Source organism: Stegodyphus dumicola, chromosome 7, assembly GCF_044657685.1.
Source record: "Stegodyphus dumicola isolate Sdum_Otavi_A_Nest chromosome 7, ASM4465768v1".
Classification (NCBI taxonomy): Eukaryota; Metazoa; Arthropoda; class Arachnida; order Araneae; family Eresidae; genus Stegodyphus; species Stegodyphus dumicola.
Genome location: NC_140774.1, coordinates 23,783,995 through 23,801,358, shown reverse-complemented (window position 1 = coordinate 23,801,358; position 17,364 = coordinate 23,783,995). Strand labels below are relative to the sequence as shown.

At 33.0% G+C, this 17,364-nt stretch overlaps 1 protein-coding gene across 1 annotated transcript; it reads left to right on the top strand.

Annotated features, from left to right (window-relative positions):
- Positions 1-15,718: 15,718 nt before the first annotated feature.
- On the top strand, positions 15,719-17,002 carry LOC118198113 (uncharacterized protein F54H12.2-like). Its single transcript, XM_035369718.2, has one exon. It carries the CDS (start codon positions 15,719-15,721, stop codon positions 17,000-17,002), a length of 1,284 nt encoding a protein of 427 aa, XP_035225609.2.
- The last annotated feature ends 362 nt before the right edge of the window (positions 17,003-17,364 follow it).

Genomic DNA, 17,364 nt, shown 5'->3' with positions numbered 1-17,364 from the left:
AGAAAATGAAAAACGATATTTAAGTTAACTAAGGGAAATAAATATTGTAAAACAAGGTATTTTTCAATATTTTTTCGTAGTATTGTTTGCACTAAATAAATTTTGTTGAACACATGATGGCATAACTGCTAAGACCATGGTAAAAACATAATAAAAAAGTATTGTTCTATTTATTTTCATTGCTCATGCACTTTTTTTAATACAAATGAACTTTGACATTCCATGAGAAAGATATGATCGTGATTTTCAGTTTAATTTACATATCTCAAGCAAAAATATATATAAAAAGATTTGACTTAACAAATTCATATTTAAATACCATAAAATTCTACAAATTTCTTAATATCCGTCATTATACTTTTAAATAGTATACTTATCACATTCTTTTTAAACTGAAAAGTCACTTCATACTGATTCACTTCAGATTTTAGCAGAAGTGCATATTTTTTCAGTATAATCTAAAAGTACTCTTATAACCCCTTACACTCCCAAGATTTCTATATAACATTTATCCTGACGTGATTATTTGCTATAGTAAATAATCTTCGATATCGACATCCTATTCTTCCTTCCATACATTAAAAATGGAACAATTAAAATACATTTTCTTAGACATATACGCATAATAATAATAATAATAAACTTGCCATACATCTTAGTTTCAGCCCACCAGCAGCTGAGCAGTAAAGTCGCTGAACACTGGTAGTTCGGTCCGAATCCCGCGAACGGGCTGGCTGCATGGGCGTTTTCGTGGTTTTCCTCATGTGTAATGTGTATACGAGCCAGTTTACCTGAGAAAGTCCTCCAAGAAGGCATCACACCTATTACGCAGATAGCCCTAGTGTGCTTTGCCATAATTAAATACACCACCACATCTTAGTTTCAATTCAGCCTGTACACAAATTAAATATTTTTAATTACTAATGTATTTTTATCAGGTTGTTTCTTAAAATACTTTTGTTATACTCAAAATATGTGTTCAATATTAAATTATTTTTCTTTCTCTTATAATTAAAAACAAGTTATATGGAATCAAAATTAAAACATATGCAGCAGTTAAATAACACTGAAGAATATCTACTTACTCTTTCGCTATTTGTATTCTAGCATTATACACAGATTTCTTTTCCTTCAGAGTCAGCTATGTGTAAGTTCACTTAGTTATATCAATTAAATTACATCAGACATATGCATCAGTTAAACAACATTGAAGGAAATATGTTGCTCGCTCATCGATGTTTGCATCATAGTGTGGTCGAGAAATTGTTCTTTGTTCTGAAGCATGTATCAGTTTACTTAGTTCTCAATGCTTAACCCAGACATTGCTTCAATACATAGAATTACTTTTGGGATGTAAAGAAAGTAACCAAAACATGTGAATTAACTTGGATAAGCGAATTTATCAACTAATCATTCAGGTAGTCACTATTGGTAAACACGACACTGAGATTAAATATCTCGCTATAAGTCTCCTTCATAAAAGGAAAATTATGATAAAATGAATAGCACATATTCTGGCATTTTCGATGTTGAAATTATCTGCTCTTTTGCAGCGAATAGTCCATAACTTACGATCACTTGGAAAACGATGGTATGTGATGCCTTGACTTTTAGTTTTCCTTCTATAATTCTGACACAACGCTATAACACAACTTGCCATTTCCGACTAGGTATAAAAGCAAATTAACAACACAAATCAAATGTATCCCAGATCAAATGCAACGAATGTAAACAAACGCCGAGAACTAACGACTGTCACCCACATGACGTCATGCGCAGGTGGCATAATTTTCTCCCTGCACTACGCATCGCTCTTGGGCCCCCCTGACTTAGAAATGCCGGGGGAAAATCTTCTCTTCTCGTCAGCCCGTAGGGTTGTCAAGCAGGTTTACTGTTTCGCCAATTGGCGCTTTTCTCCAGAGTTTTTGAGTCTGCATCGCCTGTTTGGCGCTGCCGCTACAGATCCAAATTAGATTTTGCTTTTGACGAAAGAATGGATACACAAATGTCAAAGACACGGTTCTATTAATGCGAAGAGCGGAAAAATCTGGAGCGAACATTTTCTATGCAGTGTTTATGAAGATGATATGAAAAATCGCTTGTTTGGATAGCCACAAAAAGAAACTGTTGAAATGGAATGCTGTGCCGAAAGTAAATTATGATGACAATAATAAATCGAAATTGATGATGACCATAATAAATCAAATTTTAATGATTTTGAAACTCACAAATGAAAATGTAGATATTCCTGAATGCCCTAAGTTTAAGAATAAACAAGAATGCATCGATAATTTGAAGAACAAAATAACATCCTTAGAAAATTGTATTAAAGTATTGAAAAGTAGAGAAAAAAAATTTTAGAATGTTTGTTCAGCGGCAAAGAAGGTGGACGGCATCTAGACAGAAATTGGTATCAGAAATTAAAATCTCAAATAGTGAAATTTGGGGGGGGAAGCACAAATCGGAGAAATTGAAAAAATGTCTGAAGCCTATTTTTATAAAGACGTAGATTAATGTATTACTGAAAACCAAGGAAAAAATCCCGTGGACTAGTGAAGATATTTCACGTTGCATTGTCATAAGAGCTCTGTCATCTTAAAGCTATGATTTCTGGAAAGAAAAAAAATTAAGAAGAAAACTGGAATATCTTTACCTAGTATTAGCAAATTAAAGAAATGGTTAGCTAAATTTTAGTGTAATCCAAGAATTTAAAGTGCTGTTCTCACTCTAAAGAAGGAAAGAGGCGAATATTTGTATTCTGTAGAAAAAATATGCATTCTCAGTTTCGACGAAATGCATATAGATTGAAAACTCTGCTATGACTCTAAACTGGACCAAGTTCTCGGTTCTTTTCAAAATGTGCGTTTTGTTTTAATCAAAGGTCTCGTTTCGCGCTCTGCCTCAAATTACTGAGAAACCGCGTTTTAGATAAAGTATTTGTTTTAGAAGATGGAACTGTTTTAAATTTTGATATTATTAAAGAGGTTTTAAATAGAGATTGAGAAGAAATCAAATTATGTCACAAACTAAAACCGAATTATTTAATGTTCAAGGGAAACGAGAGACAAAAAGTCGCTCCAGAGAAAACATTATTTTCAAAAAGTACCGCAAAAGATATACTCCACCCCACAGGAAATCAAAAAGCATCTGACTTGTATGAGTTAATCGATAATATTTTCGGTATTATGAATAGTACCAAAATAGTATCAGCAAGAATAACAAGAATACCAACTAATTTTGTTAAGTACTTGTTAAAGTTATTCTTATTGTATCCTTTGTAACTAATTATTGATTCGATTTTGTGCTAGATTAGCATTCTAGATAAAATATAATAGTATAAAATATCAAAGTAATTGGCATAAAAAGACTTGTTTCCTTTACTCACACTTTTGAAAAATTAATAACTGTATTAGGTACTCTGAGTAAAACTATTTTGTCAAAATTAAGGTAACAATCTTACATACATTTATTTAATTGTAATATAGATATAAGTATAAATTACATAATTATTAAAAAAAATATCTATTATTATATTGAATCGGAAGAGAATTATAACAATGTAAAATTTACAATTAGGCAAAAAATCAAACGTAGGTTAGCAGAAATGTTGCCATATATGTCATATATGTTTAAAACTATGTCAATGTAAAAATGTTTTTGAGTAAATTTAAATAGCTGCTATTATAGTTATCTTAGAAGCAGTATATAAATTCTCTCAGTTAACATGCAGATAAAGAAATGATTAGAAATAAGCGTGCATTAAATAAAAAACCTGCAAATAAAAATTAAAAAAAACTCACGGAACATTATGTTAAAAGAGTAGCACATTCTATCTACTATTTTAAAATTGAATAAGTATTATTACTTTTTTTTAATGATTTAGTCTAAAATGCATAAAGCAGTAACATTGTCTCTTCCAAATTATAGCTATCTTTCACACACAGCTCATTTCAAACGCTGGTTCAAAAACGCTAATTTTCAAGCTGTGAATTGCATCTGTGCGCTCAGTGTCATCATGACTACGTCATCACTTCTCACTTTCTGCTTCAGGGGGAAAAGCTCTATGAGCTAGCTTTTCTCTTCTAAGTCCTGCTACGACCTCCAAGAGGGAAAAATGCCCACGCTTTTCACCCACACCTCTTCAATAAAACTAACCCATCTTGGCTCTCAGCCAAACTCCTCTTGCTAGTGTGGTTAGACAGTACCTTGAAGACACACTAGATCAAAACTTACCTTCGGAACCCACTTCCGCTCCGTAGCACAAAAATTTAAAATCACCTCAGCTACTATGCGACCTCTTCTTGGTAAAAGAAGCAACTTATCTACTACAAACAAATTAATTTTATTTCGCTCCATACTTCGTCCAGCCCTCCTGTATGCAGTTCCGATTTGGGGACATGTAGCTAAAACCAAGTTCAAATGATTACAAATTCTGCAAAATAAAATTTTACGAGAAATTATTAATGCTGCTTGGTTTATTCCAAACATCTACATTCACAGAGTTTCAAATGGAACCTATTCAAGGGTATGTTAAACTATTAGCGGTCAACTTCTTTCATTCAGTACAAACCCACAGTAATAGCTTTATTAGCACTCTCAGACACTCTCCGCATCCCGGTGAAAAACATCGGTACCCACGAGACATCCTACCCACATAAGAATTACAACATTAATTGCCTCATTCACGCTAAACTGACTCTGCGGTCTGTCACCCGCTGCTACATCTTGTAACGACACTGACCTCACCATCCCCCCATTCGCCGCTGCTAGCGCGGACCAAGGCCAACTAGATATCTACAGGCCTGCTCCACCGATTTGTGACGTCACAATCGAAGGCGATCGTTCCCCGGTAGACGCAGCCGACTGATTCATTTTTGTAGTACGCAGCGTTTTATTTCAAACACAAGTCAAGTTAAATTAATTTTTACAACTAATATTTCGAATTTTAGGAATAATAACGTACTATGTTATATCGTAATGATATTTAAATACTAAATACCGTTCTACCGATTTATCAAAAAGAAAATAGAAATAAGATTCGAGTGATATTGTAAATTTAGCAGAGCTGATTTAAATAAACTGAAACATATCTGAACGTTTATACGGAAATAAAATTAACACAAAATTATTTATAAAAATTATACGGTATGTTAATATCAATGAAAATATAACATATGAACTAAACATGAGATGTTTTCATTTTGTAATAAAAAGAAAAAATATATTATCAGGTTCAGTGTTCCGCCTTACTTGCTTGGGGAACATTCAAGAACCTGACTCGGAACAGGGAGCTTACTAAAGCTATATTCAATAAATGTGGGAAGTAGACAAGATACACAGGAAGGGTATACGAAACCCTTTATTTTTCACTCTTTACAATAATTTCCGGACTTCGGAATACAGAGACCAACCACTTGTGGTCTGAACGTAAGAATATAAAAATATTAACTAAACTCTAACTTAACTTTGGAATAATAAACAAGGGCCTACGTGGAAGATTGGCCGTATATTAACAGGAAGCCGTATGTAGAACAGAGAACTGTTAACACTACAATACGTTTAAAATTATTAAGAGGATTAAACCTCTGGCCTGGAAGGCAACCAGCAACCGAGTAAAACTGCTAAGGCAAGCGGCCTGCTTCGACTAACTCCTTCCTCTCTCTCGCTTGGCAAAAAGCCACAACTTAAGTACTTGGCGTTCGCCAGAGAAATTTGCATAAATAAGTTAAAGCTTTTAATTCTGGCCGGAAGTAGAAAATAAGAAGTGATAGTAAAGATTTAAAATAAAAATAAACGTTAGTAAAACTTAAGATCCTTACATACTTCCAGCCAGAGTTAATTAGTTTGAAACTGAGGTCTAAAACGACCTTGTTGAAAACTTTTAGCTCTAGAATCTAACGCGAGGCCAATCTTTTACAAACATTTCTCACTAGAAACTAGAAATTAAAAAGATTTTTTTTTACATTATGAGCTCCATGGACAATTACTTTTCATCTGTACTGCATCTAAACAGGAGCTTTTAGTTGAAATCTGGTTACTTCCAGATATCTGGAAGGAAAACTAGTTTAATGAAATGTTACACAATTAAATGGCAAGTCACATGAATATTTATATTTCTCCTAACATTCTTATTTCATTCATGACTTTTATTTAATTATCTCTCCCCGTGCTCTCTGACATGTGTTGTAAAAGAAAACACCGAACACGAATGTGTTTATGTACCAGTGTTCAACACTATCGTCTACAATCAAAACACTAACGTGTTAAAATTCAACATAACAAGACCTCGTAACACACCTTATCTTCATCTCTAAACCCTGAGGTACTATTCTGAAAGTGGCTAACTCTGAAGTGTAGCGTCAGAGAGCCTAAATACATTCATTCAACCTTTAACACATATTCACAATACTTTTCTCTTTTTTTCAGTCACACGAATAAGTTTAAAATTTTTTGGCATTACTTTCACTTTTACCATACCACAGTACTTCTTAACATTTAAAATAACAGTTCACATTGTATATAAGAACATATTAACATGCCGTTAATTTTACGCATTTTAAAACATACATTAGTAGTACATTGTTAACTTCTATTCTTTTCCAAGCAAGTGCCAATTCTTCTACATTGAAACACTACATTTCAAAAGTCTTTCAGACTAAAACTTCTTTCTTGCCAGAATGTTTTAAAATTTATACAATAACTTTTAAATTATTCAAGTATTTACACATTCCTATTATACATCAACTTTAGTTTTACTCGCGAGTAATTGAAAAACATAATACCAAAATAGGTAACAACTCATTTCTCGCCTTTTTGGCGATAAAGGTAGACCTCACATGAGGTAAAACGTCTTGAAATCTGCCACTTGCAGTAAGAATGAAAGATTAACTTAAGTTTGCAAAGTAACATAAAATTTTACCTATCTTTGTGATATTCGGACATTTTTTTCTCTGCCCAGTCCTGGAAGGTAGCGAAGATTCGAGTTTGATTTATCCTCCTTCTTGTGCGGGCTTGCCCTTCAGTTCCTTCCTCTAGGAGCTTTCTTTTCCTTCCAGTTCGGTCACCATTGAATACCTTCATTTTCGCTTCTGCCTGTGGTCTTGGCCGTTTGATGGCCGCTGGTCTTGGCGGAACCGGGACACTTCTGTCTCGTTCCTGCTTGGACCTCGTTGCTGGCCGTTCAAATTTTCCTTGTATCTTTTCCTCCGCCGCTGGTGGTCCTTCCGCAGTTCGGCGACATTTGCTGCGTAGAGTCCTGTCCGATGAGTAGATCTTCCGTTTGGGAGCCGGGTTATAGTTGCCGTTATTTCTCCTGGCTCTATTTGCATTCGTGTACTTCTCCCTTCTTCATTCTGGGGGTGGTCGTGTGCTCTCTTTTCTGGTCGGTGGAACGGCTTCTTTTTCTTGTTACCTTCAATTTTCCAACGGGGAAACTTTCTTTTCAATTGCTCCTGCCTCCTAACGGCTTGTCCTTGTGCTTGTCGTTGTTCCACCTCTGGAGCTTGTGCCTGCAGTGCCTGCCGTGCCGGATCCTGCAAAAGATCTTTAAATATTTCCATTTTATTACGGTCATAGTATGGTTTTATTTGGTCAATGTTTGCGGAGCATGGTTCACCATTCCTGGCTTTTAACAACACTACAGCGTGAGTTATTTTTTCTATGACATATGGTCCTTCAAATCGTGGAAAACATTTGGCGGTTTTATCTTCTGGTGCTGAAGAAAGTGAATGCTTAATTTTTAATACTTCATCTCCTTCTTTATAAGTTACTCCCCGTCGTTTCAAATCATAATAGAGCTTCTGTTTTCTTTGTGCTATTTCAGTGTTCTTTTTTGCTTCTTTAATTAATTTTTCTATATCACCCATTTTAAATTCTGGGGCTCTTTGTTGAACATAAAATAAATTATCTAACGGCGTTATAATCTTTCTGCCTAAAAATAACTAAGCAGGAGTTTTGCCCGTTGTATCATGTTTTGCGGTCCTAAGGGCGAAAGCAAATTCATTGACATAGTTATCCCAGCTTTTATGAAAGTTTTTAACATAACTACGGATAATTTTCGCTATATTTCTATTGACCCGTTCCGCTATATTTGATTGCGGCCGATACGGGACCATTTTCAAATGACGTATGCCCAGTTTTTTTCACATGTCTTCAAATATATTACTTACAAATTGAGGACCATTATCCGATATAACTTTTAGGGGCACCCCGTATTTTAAAATATATTTATTTAAAATAGAATCAGTAACTAATTTCGCGGAAGCTCGTTTTAAGGGAACAATTTCGGTCCACAGTAGTATATACCTGATTGCATCTGGATAGAATTTTACTCTCTTTAGTGGCGATGGTGGTTTTACTCTCTTTAGTGGCTATGGTGGCGATGGTGGCTATGGTGGCGATGGTGGCGATGGTGGTTTTACTCTCTTTAGTGGCTATGGTGGCGATCGCCTCGATGGTGGCGATGGTGGTTTTACTCTCTTTAGTGGCTATGGAGTCGATGGTGTGTAAGGAAACTTGATGTTGTCGGAGTTGAGTTAAAATATGTAATAATTTCAGATTATTATGATTTTGAAATGTTTAGTCATGTCATAAATTTTTTTCTGTGATTCCTACTTTTATGAAACGAAAGATATGCTTTTTATGATGTTTTGGTGTATATACATTGTTTACAGCTTTTTTGTGAGCATATTGGCATAATAAGACAGAGTTATATTTTCGATTCTTGGGAATGTTTTGGACAAATTGTTGATATGTTCATTGCTTGGCGTGCCAATATGCACATAAACTATTTCAAATATCAAATTTATGTGCATACTGACACGAAAAGAAACGCATATTAACTATGAATATTCTTCTTCTTCTTCTCTGAATATTTTGAGATTTTTTCGATATGGAGATATCTTCGTCTTGGATGGAGTGTTGATGTGTGCATTGCTTGGCGTGCCAGTACGCACATAAACTATTTCAAATATCAAATTTATGTGTGTACTGACACGAAAAGAAACGCATATTAACTGTGAATATTCTTCTTCTCTGAATATTTTGAGATTTTTTCGATATGGAGATATCTTCGTCTTGGGTGGAGTGTTGATGTGTGCATTGCTTGGCGTGCCAGTACGCACATAAACTATTTCAAATATCAAATTTATGTGTGTACTGACACGAAAAGAAACGCATATTAATTGTAGACATTCGTTGGGAAAACAAAATATCGCTTTTTTCCTTCTGTATTTTCCTTTTCCATCTTCATGAAATCTTTCCGTATTCGCTCTGCAAAAAAACATTTATTTTGATGTTTAAAAAAATGAGAAGGGAAAACAAAATTTGACTGATGCATATTGAATAATATTTTTTTTATTTTGTACATATCATAGAAATATATTAAAAAATGAGCAAATGCGTGAGATTTTCGAATCATGTCGATGTGATCTATATCCCCAAAAGTGAAGAACGAAGAGGTTTTTGGGAAATAGACGCTGAACGTTTTCGTCAAAGAATTGCGGAATTTGAAATACTTTTTAATAGACATGTTTTGACATGCAGAAAGAAAAGAAGTGAAGAAATGTTCGAAAAAAAGACTATATTAATAAGGCGTAACGATTAGATAACCTGATTTGACGAGTGCTTTTTAATTGATGAAGATGTCGAAAACAGAAATGAATTGGGAAAATTTTGGGAAGGAAAATGAACTAAGCGAAGAGATTATTAGAGATTTACAGAACATGGTAAATTGGACGACTATTTCAAAATATCAGAAATTAAGTGAAAGTTTTATTCTTGAATTTCAACACCTTGTGGATTGGGATAACATTTCAGCATATCAAACTTTATCTCAATCATTTATTGAAGCCCACCAAGATGTCGTGAATTGGAAATTTATATTTAGATGTCAGTCTTTATCAGAAGATTTTATGGTTCAGTTTGCTCACAAAGTTGATTGGAAAGAAATTTCTCAGTATCAGGATTTGAGTGGAAAATTCATCAGAGATAATGCAGCAGTTTTGGATATGTCGCGTATTGCAAAATATCAAAAGCTGGATGAAGATACAATTGAGGAGCTAGAAGATGTCATTGACTGGAATCAAGTGCTAATTCATCAAGAAATATCAGAAGAGTTTATCTCAAGAAATATGCATAAAATATCTGAATGCGATGTAATACTAAACAAGCATTTTTCTGAAAATGTAATAAATACGTTATACAAGCGATTGGTTTTAAAATATTTAGCACATATTTGCAAGAAATTGTAAGGGAAAAAATGATTTTTCTTGTGTTTTTTTAATATAATTTTCATGAAATGTTTGGAGAAGGTTAATTTGAGTTGTTGCTGTCGTAATAGAAAGACTATAAAAATGAAGTGGACGTTACAAGATCGAAAAAAAATAATCTTAATTTGTCTCAGTGTTTGTATCATAGAAATTCTAATATACATATGTTTAAACTGTGTGGAAAGACAGAAAGAAGAGGAACCAAAAGTAGATTTGAACAAAACATCTTGCATATATTCTGAACATGTTGGGAGAAGAATATTTCTACATATTTGTATTAAGGATGGAAAAAGGATATATGATTTACGTTACTTTTGGAGAAATGAAACTGATTATTTGAAACCCGAAATTATTGGAGTACAGTTAAACCAAAATGAATTTAAGAAAGTTTGTTATCAATGTAAACATGTAATCTAAAGAAAAAATAATAAAAAAGATATGGATAAATTGCAAAAACTCTTGTGTTGTTTCTCTTTACTTTCTTCTATCTTTATTTATTTTGAAAAAGCACACTTTTCATTCTACAGTAACATTTTTTTTTAAAATTGTATGTTTATTTTTTTTCCTAAAAAATTCGAAAAACCATATACAATCAAATAGTCAATAAGGAATGAGGATCTGAAACATTTTTTTTTAAAGAGAGAAATCCACAGCGATAAAAACACAGATATAACAACAAAAAATTTATTTATTCGAGGAACATTATGCGGAGATGAGATACATTACCTTCCGTTGTTGTTAAACGGTATTAAAACAATTTATTAAAAATAAAACTTATAAAAAAACACTGTTGAGAAGATGTTAAAGTTAAAACATCCAAGTTCGTGTTTGATTGTTGGTCCGAGTCAATCTGGAAAAACATCACTAGTTAAATGATAAAAAATAATATCTTCGATATTCCGAAACAAAATATTAAGTGGTGTTATTCATATAGTGCACCATGGTTTCTTGAAGAACCAAATATTGAATTTATACACGGGTTGCCAGAAGTATATGAAAATAGAGATTTGATAATCATAGATGATTTAATGCATCGATTAAATGAAAAAATTGCAGATTTATTCACAGCCGCATCTCATCATTGCAATATCAGTGTAATACTAATACTACAAAATTTATTTCCTCGTTTAAAAGTTATGAGAGACATTAGTCTTAATTCTCATTACATTATTTTATTTAAAAATGCAAGAGATATGAGTCAAATTAATTGTCTAGGAAGACAAATATATCCACGTAATTCACAATTTTTATTGGATGCTTATATAAAAGCTACTGCTGAACCATATAAATATTTAGTTATTAATTTACATCCCGAGACGGAGGAAGAGTATCGTCTGCGAGGGAATTTATTTCCTACTAATGAAGGAGTTTTTTGGATTTACCGTCCAAAATGAAAAAGAATTTGAAAAAGAACTATCATTTTCTACAAGTGTTAGCCAAATCATCTCCTAATCAAAAACGAGCCTTACTGAGAACTGCAAATAACGCACAAATCGCTTCTTTGTGTGAAATTTGTTTAAACATTTTAGCTGGACATCTTCCTGTAAACGTAAAAAAACTTCAAAAATATAAAAATATCGTGAGAAGATTGGCCAAACGAACGTCTTCGATTCAAAGTAAAAAAAGACTTTTAATAAATCAGACTGGTGGTTTCTTGCCGCTGATAGCTCCTGCTATCATTTCTGCTTTAGCTGGTATTGCTGGGAGTGCTATTGGTAAAAGAATATAAAGAAAAATTATTAACATATTGAACAAACACTATAAGCAAAAAAAAAAAAAATTTCATGATATACATTATTACAGTTTAAAAAAAAGAAAAAGGATATCATGGCGAGAAAGGTAGCACTTATTCCTGAAGAGTTGGTTTCATCGTATCATTTGCACAAACCAGAAATTCGCATTGAGGATGATATTGAAACTTTGTTAGAGAGAAACAAACTACCAGATGATATGAAAGTAAAATTATTAAATCAACTTATCACTCGCTATCAAAAAACTATTCATACGTCCGCAGATCCAGTGCGGGTAAGCATTACTAATGAACAACTACTAGATGATGAGAAGGAAGACAAAAAGAGACATTTGAAAGAGGATTACGACAACGATCCCAAGGTGAGAGATATCGTGGTTTCATCACCTCATCAGTATTCCAAATATGTACCGCTGATTGTTGAAAAACTTAAAACAAGACAATATTACTGGAATGAAAAGGGAGAATTCACCCATGATGGTATTCCTGTCAGAGGCAGCAGAGTAGCCGATTTCTTCTCCTACATGTTTCGAAATACAAAATCTCAAATTGAACCCGATCATTTTAGTGAATTTTTAAAAGCTATTAAAGAAATAAATATTCCTCTGTCTTGGATAGGAAATAAGAAATTAGTATCGAAGTTGCGCGAAACAAAAAGCGAACTAACACGAGAGAAAAGCAGAAGTGAAGAAATTTTACAAGAATCGGAAAGTAGAATATTAAAAGGAAAGAAGACTCGAAGTCATCCTTCGCTTGTTGGACCCTATTCAAGAACATGGAAAGCTCACGATCTAAAAACGGACAAGTGGCTAGAATTCTAGAAAAAATATATTATGATGTAAATAATCCAGCAGCATTTGGGGGTGTATTACGTCTTTCAAAAACAAGTGGCATTCCCATAAAAAAGACTAAAGAATGGTTAATGACACAAGACACTTATACACTCCATAAACCGATAAGATACAAGTTTAAGAGAAGAAAAGTTTTATCTTTTGGAATTGGTGAACTGATCCAATGTGATTTAGTCGACATGTCAAAAGTATCTAGATACAATAAAGGTGTAAAATATCTTTTAACTGAGATAGATGTTTTCTCAAAATATGGCTATGCGATACCAATAAAATCTAAAAATGCTGATGCACTCGTTGAAGCTTTTAAAAAATTATTTAAGCAATTAAAGACAATAGTAAACTTGCAAACTGACGAAGGGAAAGAATTCTATAATAAAAAAGTACAAGCACTACTCAAAAAGAATAAGATACACCATTATTCCTCATATAGTGAGCATAAAGCTAGTGTTGTAGAAAGATTTAATCGTACTCTAAAATCTAAATTGTATCGCATATTTACACATCGAAATTCCTATAAATATTTAGACATCTTAAAATCTGTTTTAAAAAGTTATAATGAAAGTGTGCATCGCAGTACCGGTTTTGCTCCTGCTGCAGTCACGTCTGAACTGGAACCTGAAATTTTTAAAAAATTATACAATTTTCAAATAGAGTCAGAATATAAGTTCAATATTGGTGATCAAGTGAGAATTTCGAAAGCAAAGAAGACATTTCGTCGTGGATATTTACCTAATTGGACTGATGAAATATTTACCATAGTTAAACGATATCCTTCGAATCCTCCTACATATGTGTTGAAAGATTTGAAAGAAGAAATTTTAAAAGGAAGGTTCTATGAGGAAGAGCTTCAGAAAGTGAACAAGCGATCAAGTGATTTTTGGCGAATAGAAAAGATTCTAAAAACGAAAGGAACAGGAGAAAACAAAGAATTCTATGTGAAGTGGAAAGGATTTGATCATCGTTTTAATTCTTGGGTAAAAGCATCATGGATGAAGCAGTAACTGATTTTTATGTTACCTTACCAAGCAATTCCAGCATAAAATATTTCCCACAAAACACTCAATCTTCATATCGTACCAAACTCTGTAAACCTCTTATTTTTAATGATAATAATTATGTTGTAGGACTTTCTGAGATATTCATTCCACGAAATTGGTTTAACATTGGTGATCATAACAACAAATATTCTGTTTCTTTTAGAAAAGAGGAAAGCATAGTAATGGAAAATATACAATATGACATATCTTTAATGTGTGAATCAAAAGATAGTCTTGAGAATTTTTTGTTAAAAGTGAATGGAGAAACTGAAAAGACACATAGTGTGAACTCGAATGTAAGATTTGCTTCCGATGGAGACAGAAAAAATCGGATTACAATCGAAGTCAAAGAAGGATTTGAAGTCCATATTACAACAAAACAAGCTCCCATAATACTTTATATGTTGAATTTGCCGTTTAAAGATATAATTATAAAAAAGAATCAGACTTTCAGGTTTAGACCAACAGTTCAGAGACAAATACAACAAACATTTACAATCATAAATAAAAATCCTAAAAATATAATTTCGCATATAATACCAGCAACACCTATCAAGCGTGGTGTAAATAATGAAAAAGACGCTTACAGCATCATAAATGAAAATATCGAATTATTGGGGCTTCAGAATTATGTTAAGTTTTCATATGAACCAATAAAAAAAGAAGTGGAAATTAAACTTTCAGATTATGTCGAATTGGTATTGAAAAAAAGCAACGCTAATTCACTAATGCAAAACCTAAATTTGAATCATGATACAGTCATAAAAGGAACTCAACGATTCGCTTGCAACCCGTTGATTTTAATAGCAGAGAGAGAACAAATGGAGTTAATTATAAAAGAATATCATCAAACAAAAAGGACAGAAATGCAAACTGAACATCTATCAGTGAATGTGGGAATGTATAAAAATGCATTAAAATTATTCGAAGAATTTAAATACATTCGATTGCAACAGCTACCGAACCAAAAGGTTGCTTTAAACGTTCCTTCCGAACATGAAGTAAATTTCGGAAAAGGTCTGGCAGACATGTTAGGATTTAATGTCTTGCATTTTAAGGCTGGAAATTATATCAGTAATTATCCACTAGAGTTGGATGCTGGAATAACTGAAATATTTGTTTACACAGATTTAAAACATCCACATCATGTTGGAGATTCTTACTCACCTCTTCTTCGAGTTATACCATGTATGAATGAAAAGGAAGAACAAGTAGTAAAACACTATCATAAACCGCTTTATTTCCCGATCAGAAAGAATTTTGTTGACACAATTGAAATTGAATTAAAAACAAGTAGTGGTAATAATATAATATTTACTGGTGGAAAAACGTTTGTAGTGTTGTCCTTTAAAAAAACGAAACACTCTATAAATTAAATAGTTTGAGCACAATTTTGTCATTCTTTGTTTCCGAAACGAAACAACATGCATTTGAGCGCAAAAGAGTGCGAATTTTATTACTGTTCCCAGGTTGGTGGAGGAGGTCCCTACTTTCAAGGTATAGCACATCAACGAGGTTATGGAATTTTTGAAGATTTGAGGCGATATATTACTCCATTGGCATTAAAAGCTTCACGCTATTTAGGCAGGCATTTGCTACAAACTGGAAAAAATGTCCTTTCAGACGTCGCATCTGGTGCTTCTCTAAAAGACTCGGCGCGCTCTAGATTACGTGAGACAACAAAAAAAATAAAAGATGATATTTTTAACAAATTACAACATGGAAAGGGTATAAAAAGAAAGCGAAACAAAAAATCTACTCAGTCTACTAAAACAAAACGTCGAAAAACACAGCATAAAGATATTTTTCACGATGGAATCCATGTGCTTAAAAAGTGAACTGGATCTTTTTACATCTTCACCAACACAACTTGCCATTGAAGAATCCTCATTTTTAGAAATTCATCCTGTGGCCTCGCTGAATGATAAAACTCCGATAGAGTGTTATATAAGTGGAAATGGAGAGCATTATCTAGATTTGGCACATACTCTTATACATATACAGGCAAAGATTGTGAAAAAAAACGGACACGATTTAACAGAAACAGATGATGTTGCTCCGATCAATTATTTCCTAAACACTATGTTTTCCGAGTGCAGTGTTTACCTCAATGATAGACAAATTTCTTCACAGGGAAATTACGCATATCGTTCAATCCTCGAAAGTCTTTTATTTTCTTCTAAATCTAGCCAAGAGAATATGTTAACATCCTCATTGTTTTATAAAGATACGGCATCACAACATAATGTATTTGGCAAAAATTCAACCAACTCAGGATACAAGAAGCGACACGAAATTTGTGCTAAAAGCAATTTAATGGATTTAATAGGACCTCTTCATTTTGATTTAGCTACTCAACCGAAGCTACTGATTAATGGTGTTAATGTGCGCATCAAATTAGAACAAAACAAAGACATTTTTTCTTTGATGTCCAAAGACGACGAATTTAAAACTGTGATTCATTCTGCAAAATTATACGTTCGTAAGGTAAACGTCTCACCTTCCGTTTTTCTGGCGCATGAAAAAGCGTTAGAAAGTGGCGTGATTAAAATGCCAATACGTCGAATAGAAGTTAAGACCTTTGCTCTATCATATGGACTACAATCGACAACAATAGCGAATGCATTTATTGGGCAGCTACCAACGCGCATCATTTTAGGTTTTTTATCAAATGAAGCATATAACGGGAATGTTTCAAAAAATCCTTTTCAATTTTCTCATTATAATTTAAATTATCTCTGTATATTAAATGGGAGTCAAATGATTCCTTCTAAGCCTCTCCAACTTGATTTTCAACAGGATTGTTATGCAAAATGTTATATGAATCTTTTTACTGATTTAAACCGTTACCATAATTTTCAGAATATTAACATTAATTATGAGGAATATAAAAATGGATATACGCTTTATGTTTTTGATTTGACTCCTGATTATGCGGCAAGTGAATCACATACAAGCGTGAATAAAAATGGAAATATCGGAATCGATATAAAGTTTTCCCATAGTTTACCAGAGACAGTCACTTTATTGGCATTTGCAGAATATCGTAATGTCATAGAGATTGATAAATCTCGAAGTGTATTTACGGATTACTAAAAAAAAAAAAAAAAAAAAAAAAAAAAAATCTTGTGGCGAAAGGAGAAATGAATACGATAAGTTTGTGTAGATTAGCTTGTAGTGATTTAAAAATCAAGGAACATTTTGGCGGAGTATATGCATCGGATATTTTACCTAAAGTAAAAAATCAATTTAGAAGCTTTATAGTGAATTTAGATCCTCAAAATCTACCGGGCAGTCACTGGGTTGCTATTTATTTTAGAAACGATGAAGCGTATTATTTCGACAGCTATGGATTACCTCCATCAAATAAAAACATCCTGCGATTTTTGAATCAAAATTCTCAAAAAGTATTTTATAACAAGTTTTGCTTTCAGAATAATTTTTCTTCCTCATGCGGT